The following is a 10,818-nucleotide window of genomic DNA, read 5'->3' on the forward strand; positions in this document are numbered from 1 at the left end:
TTTTGATGATGAAAAATTGATGAAATCTTTGTATCCTCATAACCTAAACACACACAAAAAAAACCTGTTGAATGAAATGAATTAAAATTATAAAAAAGTTTAATGATTTTAATTGAAATTTTGATAATTTTACCTGAAAAATTCTTGAAATTGCTGCCATCGTCATCATCATCAGTGACAAACAGAATGCCACATCAAACAAATAAAAATCTGTTTGAATCACCATTATATTATTCAAATTTATATGATTCAAAACAAAAAAGTCGTTCACATTTAGTTTTATTTGAAACAATTACGGATAAATCAGATGTTGGTCATCATCGTGGTGATAATAATGATGATTATAAACATCGAAAATTTTGCCCGAACAATACGGCAAGACAATTGGAACATTCGAATGCATTCGGTTATTTAGGAAAACCGTTTGAATCATCAGCAATTGACAAACGACAAACATTCGATGTTCCTCATCATCGTCGTCATTATCGTCAAAGAACATCGACACCAATATCGTTCGATGAATATTCGAAACTTCAAACATCATCATCAGCGGCAGCAGCAGCCAAAAAACGTAATGAATCAAGTGCAGTACGTTCGGCATTAATTTTAACATCCGATGATGATGATGATGATTTTAATAATGATTATGGTTATTATGATTCTTATGATGATATTTATCATCATCATCAACAAAACGATCAAGAAACATCGACATCATTTGATCATCATCATCATCATCGGGATTTCATGAAACATTCGAATGATGATCCATTCGATTCGAATATTCGAAATTCATATTCGAATAATAAACAGAATCGAATCGAAACGCCATCTACCAAAAGAATAGTCAAACAAAATGAGCTTTCACCCGATAATGGTAGCTATTTTATACAGCAACCGAAACCAAACCAACAACAATTATTATTACCAATTTCATCGATCAATAATAATCACTCAACAACAACAACAATAGCAACAGCAAAAAACTTGAATTTGATTAGACGTTGTCAAGAAGAAGAAGAAGAAAAAATTTTCAACAACAACAACAACGCCGCTATTGGTATAAATAAGAAACAACAACAGCGACAGCAACGAACGAGTAAAGAAAAGCTTAATAATAATTATAAATCATTTTCAACATCACAGATTTATAATTCCAAATTATTTGATTGTTCAACAAAACCATTATCAACGAAACCATTATTTGGTAGTGTTTATCATAATCGTAAAAAGTGGCCATATAATCAACAGAATCAAAGTTTTTCAATAACAGCAATCATGTCGGATGACAAACAACAACAACAAAATGGACAACATCATGAGGTTAGTTTATTTTAATATTTTTCAAAACAAAAAACAAAAAAAAACTGAACGAAAAAAAGTCTTAACTAAACAAAATTACAAACAATCAAAAATATTCAAATCTTCAAACATTCGAATTTTCGAACGTTCGAAGATTCGAATATTTTTTCGGTTCGAATCGAGCATGGCTTTTAAGAGGGGTTATACAAAAATGTTTTGTTTTTTCAAAAGATTTGTATTCGAATGATGATGATGATAAATGGTTTCCAAAGTGATTATCATTAATGATGATCTTGAAACAAAAAATGTCTTAATTTGATTTGTTTGTCATTCGATTTATATCGACTGAGATAAATATTTATATTAAGTGTTTGTTTTTAGTCGACAAGTAGGAAAAAAAGAACACTTGAAAAAATCTCTTATTTTGTTTATCCAAAAAGCAGGCAGCCCAGTTGATTTCGAATTTTCAATTAATTAGCCAAACAAAATGTCAATCATCTGGTTGTTTTTTTGCTTTGTTTTGTTTTGATTTGGTTGTCATTCATTCGAATTCAACAATTCCGAATGTTCTGTTGTTTATATTATATAGAGAGTTAGATTAGTTAGTAGATTAGTTATATAGTAACTTTTGCCGCATTTTTTTGGGTTGTTGTTCATTGAACTCTCTCGCGAATTAAAAAGCGGGAAATTCCCGAACAACAGAAAAAAAAATTCTTATCTGGAATTACCGTGTCGCATAACATTTGGCAATTGAATTGAAAATGAACCCGAATGACTCATTCATACGGTACGTTACGTTCGGTTTTTGGGATTATTTTCTGACTTGAATATCAGGCCAGGCCTTGAACCAAAAATAATTTCTCCATTAGTAATAATCAGAAAAAAAAGAAGATATCAATGGGAAACCAACACCCAGAAAAAAACCGTTTTTAGTTTGCGCGCGCGGGTATATTAACCAAAAAAAATCCAACTCACCGAGCCTACTCAAAAGCCAAAAGCCCACCATTTTTCGTTTTGAGTCCGGGTTTGGTAACTTTCAACCGCGCGCCATTTATATATTGAGTGTTTGGGGTTGAACCAGCCGCCATACGTTACTGGACTGGTTTTTGGCTAATAAAAATTTTCTCTTTAACAATGATGATACTCCATTCCGATGATGATATGTATGTCATAAGTATGTTTTGGAGAAAAAAAAATGATTATTGTTGGTTATTATTGAGTTTTTAGGTTTTTTTTTGTTGGAAGCTTTATTTAATTCTGGTTGTGTCATCCATTTTTTTTCTTGTTCGGTGTTCTACCCAGTCGAATGTGTTTACAATCATGATGATGATGATCAATGTTTTTTTCTTTTTCAATTGACTTTTCATTGAAGCGCATCATTTTTTTTTGAATGAATGAAAAGAATAATAAACAGCAGCCAGCCAAGAAAATGTTCATATTTTTTTCATTATTACAACAACAATAATCACATACCTCTCTCTGCGATAATAATCATTTCGTTTCTCTCTCTATCATCAGCAGCCAAAACTATTGTTGTTGTTATTATATTTGGAATGTGTCAAATTGAAAAAAAAAGAAGGAAAGAAATGACAATAGACAATGAATGAATGAATGAATGATTAACATTTGAACAACAAAAATTAATTTTCTCTCTTTGTGAAATTGAAAAAACAAAACAAAACATTTTTTTCAATAAGATAATAACTGTGTCACACATTTTCGGCTATTTTCATCCTTTTTTTCAACTTGTTTCGAATGTTTTTTGCTTTGTTTTTTCAAAAAAATTTTGAAACGAAACTATCTAGTCTAGTTTTGTTTTTTTGTTCTGGTTGTTCATTTTGGATAATTGTCATTTTTTCTGGAAAAAAAATTATTATATAACCCAGGCAACATAACTGAACTGACAAAAATTTTTCCTCAACAACAACAACAAAAAAAAACAGCAGTTTTTCCCCGTTTTTTTCTGTGACTTTAATTTGATTTGAAAAGTTGAAATTTTTATTTTATTTTTGTTTGAAAAAATATCAAATTTGATTTTATCGTCTCATCATCAATCGAGGTTTTGTGAACAAAAAAAAATCAAATCAATCCATATATGTTATATGCATTTTTTTTATGATCTTTGACTGAACATCATCGAGTTCAATTTGTCTTGTTTCGTCGTCTTTTATTGACTTGAATGTGTTTAGGGAAGTAAAGTTTTTTAACTTTTTATTGAGAGAAAAAAAAACGATATTTTTGTGTTTGTTTACCCGAAATATTGTATACAAGATTCGAAATACGCGAATACTATTTTATATTTAGAACATTTTGTGGTTTGTGTTTGACAAATATATTTTGTGTTCCTGATATTTCATTCATTCATTCATTACGAAACAATCAATAATGGCGGCTGCATCATCTTCGGTAGCCGCATCATTATCACCGGCTTCAACAACAACAAATGGAAATGTATCATCGAAAAAAATTCCAATTCATCTTCAGGTATAATGAATGATGTGTTTGATGATGATCAAGATGATTTTGTTTTTGTTTTGTTGAAATTTTCTTTGATTTAACATTAAAATACTGATGAATGATTTGAAATTTATTTTCTATATATTTTAACACACAGAGTTCACAGAATCGTATACTAATCAAAAATGGTCGTTTGGTTAATGATGATGCTATTTTTAAGGCTGATATCTATGTTGAAGATGGAATTATCAAGTTAGTATCATCATTATTATCATTAATGTTATTTTATTGAATTACTTAATTGATTTACTTTAATCAATCAGAGATATTGGTCCACATTTGATTGTACCGGGTGGTGTACGAACAATCGATGCAAATGGTTATTATATATTACCGGGCGGTATTGATACACATACACATATGAATGCTACATTTATGGGTGCAACAACAGCAGATGATTTTTATAGTGGAACACGTGCTGCATTAGCTGGTGGTACAACAACCATAATGGATTTTGTTATGACACAACGTGGTCATAGTTTAATTGAAACATTTAAACGTTATCGATCACAATCGGATGGTATTGCATGTTGTGATTATACATTTCGTGTTATTGTTCCGGAATTCGTAAAAGGCAAAACTGATGTTGAAATGGAAACATTGGTTAAAGAATATGGTGTGAATAGTTTTAAAGTATTTATGGCATATAAAGATTCATTAATGTTACGTGATGACGATTTGATGAATGTTTTGATAAAATGTCGACAACTTGGTGCATTACCTTGTATTCATGCTGAAAACGGTGACATTATTGAATATAATATTCGTAAATTGAAAAGTTTGGGTATTACCGGTCCGGAAGGACATATACAAAGTCGTCCAGAAGAAGTTGAAGCTGAAGCTGTTCATCGTATAACAACATTGGCCAATCAAGTTAATTGTCCAGTTTATATTGTTCATGTTAATAGTAAATCTGCTGCGGATGCTGTAGCTGATGCACGAAAACGTGGTTGCATTGTATATGGTGAACCAATTGCTGCTGGTCTAGGAACGGATGGTACACATTATTTTAATAAATGTTGGCAACATGCTGCTGGTCATATTATGTCACCACCACTTCGACCAGATAGATCAACACCTGAATATTTGATCAATATGTTAGCATCGGGACAATTACAAGTAACCGGATCGGATCATTGTGTTTTTAAACTTGCTGATAAAGCTAAAGGAATGAAAGATTTTTCATTAATTCCAAACGGTGTAAATGGTGTTGAAGAACGTATGATGATTTTATGGGAAAATGGTGTACGACCGGGAAAATTAGATCCAAGACAATTTGTTGCTGTGACCAGTACAAATGCAGCTAAAATTTTTAATCTTTATCCACGAAAAGGACGATTGGCAAAAGGTTCGGATGCAGATATTGTTATCTGGGGACCAAAACCACAAGTTATTCGTGCCGAAAATCATCATTCAAATGGTGATTTTAATATTTTCGAAGGTACACAAGTTTCATTTGGTCCATTGGTTGTTATCAGTAATGGTCGTGTTGTATTGGATGAAAATGGATTACATGTTGTACAAGGTAGTGGACGATTTATACCTTGTGCGCCAAACTCAAGTTTTCTATGGCATTCTATTCGTGAACGTGAACGAATAATGCCTATTCGTATTGATCGAGATGGTAAAGATGTTGTTGATCATCAGCAACAACAACAACAACCAAATCAACAACAACAACAACAATCAAATCAACAGCCACAATCAACTACAGTTCCTCGAACACCACCAACAAATAATGTTGCTGTTGCTCAAAATGGAAATCAATCATCAATGATGCCACCACCACCAGCACCACCATTAACACCACAAATGATGTCAAATGAACAATCACCAATATACATGAAAGAAAATATTGGTGGAGGACCAAATACGCCAAATTTTTATAAAGGTACTACACGTTCAGGTGTTCGTAATCTACAGGATTCATCATTCAATTTAAGCGGTGCACAAATTGATGATGATAAAATCAGTAAAACTGCCATTCGTGTACAAAATCCACCGGGTGGTCGATCAAGTGGAATCTGGTAATAGAAATCAAAAATATGCAAAACAACGGAGGAAGATGAAATTCAACAACGAAAAAAATTATTATCCAGCAGCATTTAAAAATTGTATTAAGTAAACACTAAACAAACAACTGAATTATTGATTATTGAACAGTATTAAACACTGATGAAATTGATTAATAAAAAGAAATTTTTTTTTATTTGAAAAATGTCATGTTTTTTATTTAACCAAAAATTCACTCGTCGGGAATTTCGATTTCACCATCTTTAATTTTGGTAATAATATCTTGTGGATGTTGTCCATCAACAGTACAACCAACGGAAACGGCAGTACCTAAAATTTCTTTAACAGTACCTTCTAATTTACGTGCCATACTACGTGGTCGCATTATACGAGCAATTTTGATTATTTCTTCCATTGGTAGATTACCACTATGTTTAATGTTTTTAACTTTTTTTCGGTCACGTGCCGGTTCTTTTAAGCCTTTGATCAATAACGAAGCAGCTGATGGTACAACTTCAATTTGTGCCTGACGATTTTGGATGATCAATTTACAGGTAACTTTCAAACCTTTCCAATCGGATGTAGCTTTAGCAATATCATCACCAACTTTTTTCGGTGATAAACCAAGTGGACCGATTTTTGGAGCCAAAGATGATGTAGCACCTACCTCACCACCGACAGCACGAAGGTACACTATTTTTTAGGTGGAAAGTAAAGAAATGAAAAAATCATTCAGCAAAGTAAAATTTTAAAGAATTTTTCAACCAAAAAAATTTACCAATTTTAATTTCATTAGGATCAACTTTTGGTGGCATTTTGTGATGTGGATGAGCTTTTTGTTTGTTTTAAATCTTAAATTAGATTAAATAAAATTAGCTCTACCAAATTTTAATTTTGTTGCACCACAGAATGCCGAGAATTAAACGAAAGAAAAAATCAGAATTTTCAAAAAAAGCAAAAACACCGAAAACACGCGAGTGAATGAGGCTGCCAGGAAAAGGAATAATATTAAATGTGCGAAGAAAAAAAAATGATACATGCGCAATTCGAACAAAAACATACATGTGGCATTTTAAACAATCGATAGTTTTTTTGGGTTTTCGATAATAATAATCGATTGTTTTTGGCTATTACGTAATCATTATTTTTTGCTCGAAATTATTCGATTTTTTCAAATCATTATCGGGATCTAAATATATTTTTTTTCTTTCGCCATAAAGTTTCTTCTTCTGATCAAAATTTCTCAAGTTTTCAATCAAATGTCAAATTATATTGATAGAAAATCAAATAATCATATCAATTTTGGATATTGGCGGCTTAGTTTTTTTTTCTCAACAAAAAAGAAAAAATGATAAAAAATTCATTTAATTTCAATGATGCATCACATATACGATATGATTATAATGTATTAAATGAAGACAATGATGTATCGACGAAAGAGGAAAATTTTTTTTTTCTTCACTTTTTTGATGGAGCTTTAGATTCTTCATAAATACAAAGCATAATGAAGAGAGAGAGCGAGAGACAAAATGATGATGCCAATTTTATCCCGACATAGTGATGATTCTATATTGAAGAATATACCGACCACCGAAAAAAATACAAAGAGAAGAATATTATAGAAAGAGAGCAGCATATTTTCATTCATATTGTTCAATGAAAATAGAAAGAAAGAATCACTTGGCTTGAATTCTTTTTCTCTTTCGACCTCGAATCTAACTTCGATCAAGAATTTTTTTTTGAAGTGAACAAAAAGCATCAGCATTCTTTCAGTTTTTTTTCATCACCATCACTAGTCTGTCATTCATCATCGACCTTATAAACTGTTTTTGTTGTTTTTGTTTTTTTTTAAATTGTTCCAATTACGAAATTACGAAAATTCGACCACCACCGATTGATCAGTGATCAACAGCAACAAGGAAGATGGATCCGATTATATTTTTGGATCTAGCTAATGAGCTTACACAGCTCAAAATGTATCCATATTTTGATGTTGCACATTTTATTGTTACTGGTTTATATCTACGTGATGATCTATCAACAGGTAAGATCTTTTTAATTGAAATTTTATCCAAAATAATTTCAAAATTTCCTTGTTTTTTTTTGTTAGGATGTCATGTATTTTCAAGAAAACATCCATTTGCTTGTTGGATTTCATTCATGTTATCAGCATTTGCTGGTAATATTTTATCTGCATTTTTACTTGGTGAACCAATTGTTTCGGCATTTAAAAGTACAAATCATGTTATATTGGCCACGGCTGTTTGGTTAGTTTGGTTACAAAACAGAAATTTTTAAGATTTTAAATGTTTTTTTTCGTTTGAACAGGTATATCATATTCTATTCACCGTTTGATTTTGTTTATAAATTAATCAAATTTTTACCTTGTAAATTGGCAATAATTATAATGAAAGAAATTATTCGTTGTAAAAAAATTAATGATGGTGTTAATCATGCAGCTAGTCTTTATCCAAATTCCTATATAATAATGATTATTATTGGTACGGTTAAAGGAAATGGTAGTTCATTTTCAAAATTATTGGAACGTTGTATTCGTGGTGTTTGGACACCGACAGCTGTTGAATTTATGTCACCATCTTTGTAAGTTATCATCATCATTGTAATCGATTTGGTTTAATCATTTTTTCATTACAGTGCAACCAAAGCATCGATTTGTGCTTCAGCAATTTTCATTTTGGATAAAAAAACCGATTTAATTTCTGCACCACATTCATTAGTCTATCTTGGTGTTGTTATATTTTTTATCTATTTTAAATTATCATCCGTTTTGCTTGGTATTCATGATCCATTTTTACCATTTGAAAATTTATTCTGTGCATTATGTTTTGGTGGTATTTGGGATTCACTTTCTGATTTTTTAACCTGTAAGTATCCGATAATGAATGAAATATCAAAATAGAAATTCATTTTTTTCCTTTTCTTTCAAAAAAATAGCTAAAAATTCATCAGAAAATGGTACCATCAAAGCTGATCTTAGCAAAAATGGCAAAGCTGAAATTCGTAAAAAAGATTAAATTTCTTCAAAAAACTATTTATTTTCTCACTATAACTACATCGATTGATTTGTAAATTAATTTATTATTATCAAATTTTTTCCTGTGTGTATCCAATTTATAATCTGTGTGTATCCTGTAATTCTTCATCAGATTTTGGATTGAATATTTTAATTAAAAAATTTTCAAAAATTTCAATTTTTCGTAGTTTGAATTCAAATTCGATAGATGGCAGCATTTTCTATTTAAATAGGCGTTCATCATCATCATCATGCATTTTCGTCGATGTGTCATTTATGAATTGGCCTGAATTCTCTCTCTTTCAATGCAGCCAGGCACACGCAAACGCGTTTTCATTTCATTCACAATATCATCATCGTTTTTTTGATAAAATAACGTTGTTCTTTTTTTTCTTTTCTGTTGTTTTTGTTGTGAGATGAAACGCATGTAACATTTCTTTTTTTCTTTGATTGCATATTGTTTTACCCAAAATTGTTTATTTTAATCGAATTTTAATTAATTTGGTTTGTTGATAAAGGTAAGTCTTTTTTTGAAATTCGTTTTTTTTCTCTCGAAACTTAATTGAAAACTTTGGTTCTATTTTAAACAGAAAAGAAACGAGAAAAATGTCCGGCGACCTTGATGATTTTTTTGCCAAAAAAGATAAAAATCGTAAGAAAAAAACTAAAGGCATTTCAAGTGAAGATTTTGTACAAAAATATGAATATAAATGTAGAGAAAATGAACCGAATAATAAAGAAAATCAATCTAATCATTTGTTAAGTAATTTGGAAAGTTTTGTTCAGGTTTGTATGATTTGTTAACATTAATTTTGAATGAAAAATTTACCCTTATTTCTCAATTAAGGATGATGGAGAATGGAATGATTTCGAAGATGAAAATAAAGATTATTCTGGCCTGAAAATACAAGCATTAACTATTGAGTAAGTATCTTCGTTTGTTGTTTGATTTCTTCATTGTATTTTTTGAATATTTTTTTCATTTTAGTGATGATGAACAACGTGAAAAAGAAGAAGAAGATATTAAAAAAGAACAATTGGATACACCATGGGGACGTAAAGATGATACCAAAGATGGTGATGATAAAAATCCTGATAATGATGATTCAGATGTAGAAAAAGCTGATGATAAAGATGATGATGATGATGATAATGATAATGATGATCCAGATCAAAAACAAATATCACCATCGAATGAAATGGAAAAACCAGCCGAAGAATCGGCAATTTCTGAAGATGGTGGACTAGATTTATCGAAAATAACAGCAGCATTATTTAAATCAAAATTAAATCGTCAAATACAAACAAATAAAAAATCTGATAAACAAGCACCAAAAATTGATGATGCTGTTGAATTTCCTGATCTAGGTGCTACGGATGAAGCAATAGCTGATGCAAAAACATTTCAACCAGTTCGTTCTGGACTAATATCATCATCATTAGCATCACGTTTAGGACCGGCACCACCATTACCTGGACAACAAAATCGTCATCATCAAAATGATTCAACAATATCAACCGATAATCGATATAGTGCATTAAGAAATAAAGGAGGATGGTAAATTTCAACCCCTTAATCATTCGTTTAAAGCCAGAATAAAAAACAAACTTGAAACCGAGAGCAAATCAATATTCTGAAAATAACAACAGAGAGCATACACGATGTTTATTTATCCATAGGATTTTTTTTCAAATTTTTTTTTCTATTTAAATTTTTTTCTACAAATTTACAGTGAAAAATAAGGGCAAAAAACTGAACAACTTGAAAAGATGAAAGAAAAAGTTTTTTTTTGTATTTTATATGATGATGATTTGCCTTAAATAATTACCGGATTGTTGATCTAAATAAATTTTTTTTTCATTTTCGTTCATTTTGGATTTTTAAAAATTGACAAAATCCAATCATTCATTTTCTGTCATTCAATCAATTAGTCAGTCGAAAAAAAATGAAA

At 30.4% G+C, this 10,818-nt stretch overlaps 4 protein-coding genes across 5 annotated transcripts; 3 read left to right on the top strand and 1 right to left on the bottom strand.

The window, feature by feature from the left end:
* Positions 1–171: 171 nt before the first annotated feature.
* Positions 172–6,028, top strand: CRMP (Collapsin Response Mediator Protein). 2 transcript variants are annotated; one of them, XM_027347446.2, is made up of 3 exons: positions 172–1,323; positions 3,917–4,011; positions 4,083–6,028. In XM_027347446.2, exons 1-3 carry the CDS (start codon positions 187–189, stop codon positions 5,848–5,850), a joined length of 3,000 nt encoding a protein of 999 aa, XP_027203247.2. In that variant the 5' UTR covers positions 172–186; the 3' UTR covers positions 5,851–6,028. The 2 variants fall into 2 exon arrangements, with proteins under 2 accessions (XP_027203247.2, XP_027203248.2); XM_027347447.2 differs by lacking the exon at positions 172–1,323 and adding an exon at positions 3,496–3,786.
* On the bottom strand, positions 6,001–6,831 carry RpL12 (ribosomal protein L12). The gene is made up of 2 exons (XM_027347448.2): positions 6,611–6,831; positions 6,001–6,525 (listed from the first exon to the last, which is right to left on the bottom strand). The coding sequence occupies exons 1-2, from the start codon at positions 6,645–6,647 to the stop codon at positions 6,065–6,067; spliced, it is 498 nt and encodes a 165-aa protein (XP_027203249.1). The 5' UTR covers positions 6,648–6,831; the 3' UTR covers positions 6,001–6,064.
* A 163-nt stretch (positions 6,832–6,994) lies between these two features.
* LOC113797120 (trimeric intracellular cation channel type 1B.1-like) lies at positions 6,995–9,044 on the top strand. The gene is made up of 5 exons (XM_027347452.2): positions 6,995–7,876; positions 7,943–8,099; positions 8,161–8,433; positions 8,488–8,717; positions 8,788–9,044. The coding sequence occupies exons 1-5, from the start codon at positions 7,756–7,758 to the stop codon at positions 8,865–8,867; spliced, it is 861 nt and encodes a 286-aa protein (XP_027203253.1). The 5' UTR covers positions 6,995–7,755; the 3' UTR covers positions 8,868–9,044.
* Positions 9,045–9,243: 199 nt separating this feature from the next.
* On the top strand, positions 9,244–10,737 carry LOC142645533 (uncharacterized). The gene is made up of 4 exons (XM_075821960.1): positions 9,244–9,384; positions 9,457–9,652; positions 9,714–9,790; positions 9,855–10,737. Exons 2-4 carry the CDS (start codon positions 9,473–9,475, stop codon positions 10,426–10,428), a joined length of 831 nt encoding a protein of 276 aa, XP_075678075.1. The 5' UTR covers positions 9,244–9,384; positions 9,457–9,472; the 3' UTR covers positions 10,429–10,737.
* Positions 10,738–10,818: the final 81 nt, after the last annotated feature.

This window comes from Dermatophagoides pteronyssinus, unplaced genomic scaffold (genome assembly GCF_027571235.1).
Source record: "Dermatophagoides pteronyssinus isolate colony J.1.1.1.1 unplaced genomic scaffold, Derpt_VIB-CSIC_2022.12 sq0014, whole genome shotgun sequence".
Taxonomy (NCBI): Eukaryota; Metazoa; Arthropoda; class Arachnida; order Sarcoptiformes; family Pyroglyphidae; genus Dermatophagoides; species Dermatophagoides pteronyssinus.

Coding starts and splice junctions, on each gene's coding strand:
- CRMP (XM_027347446.2), top strand. CDS start 187: ATGCCACATCAAACAAATAAAAATCTGTTTGAATCACCATTATATTAT. Junction 1,324..3,916: donor AAAATGGACAACATCATGAG/GTTAGTTTATTT, acceptor TTTAACACACAG/AGTTCACAGAATCGTATACT. Junction 4,012..4,082: donor GTTGAAGATGGAATTATCAA/GTTAGTATCATC, acceptor TTAATCAATCAG/AGATATTGGTCCACATTTGA.
- RpL12 (XM_027347448.2), bottom strand. CDS start 6,647: ATGCCACCAAAAGTTGATCCTAATGAAATTAAAATTG. Junction 6,526..6,610: donor TCCTAATGAAATTAAAATTG/GTAAATTTTTTT, acceptor CCTAAAAAATAG/TGTACCTTCGTGCTGTCGGT.
- LOC113797120 (XM_027347452.2), top strand. CDS start 7,756: ATGGATCCGATTATATTTTTGGATCTAGCTAATGAGCTTACACAGCTC. Junction 8,434..8,487: donor GAATTTATGTCACCATCTTT/GTAAGTTATCAT, acceptor TTTTCATTACAG/TGCAACCAAAGCATCGATTT. Junction 8,718..8,787: donor ACTTTCTGATTTTTTAACCT/GTAAGTATCCGA, acceptor TCAAAAAAATAG/CTAAAAATTCATCAGAAAAT.
- LOC142645533 (XM_075821960.1), top strand. CDS start 9,473: ATGTCCGGCGACCTTGATGATTTTTTTGCCAAAAAAGATAAAAATCGT. Junction 9,653..9,713: donor ATTTGGAAAGTTTTGTTCAG/GTTTGTATGATT, acceptor TTCTCAATTAAG/GATGATGGAGAATGGAATGA. Junction 9,791..9,854: donor ATACAAGCATTAACTATTGA/GTAAGTATCTTC, acceptor TTTTCATTTTAG/TGATGATGAACAACGTGAAA.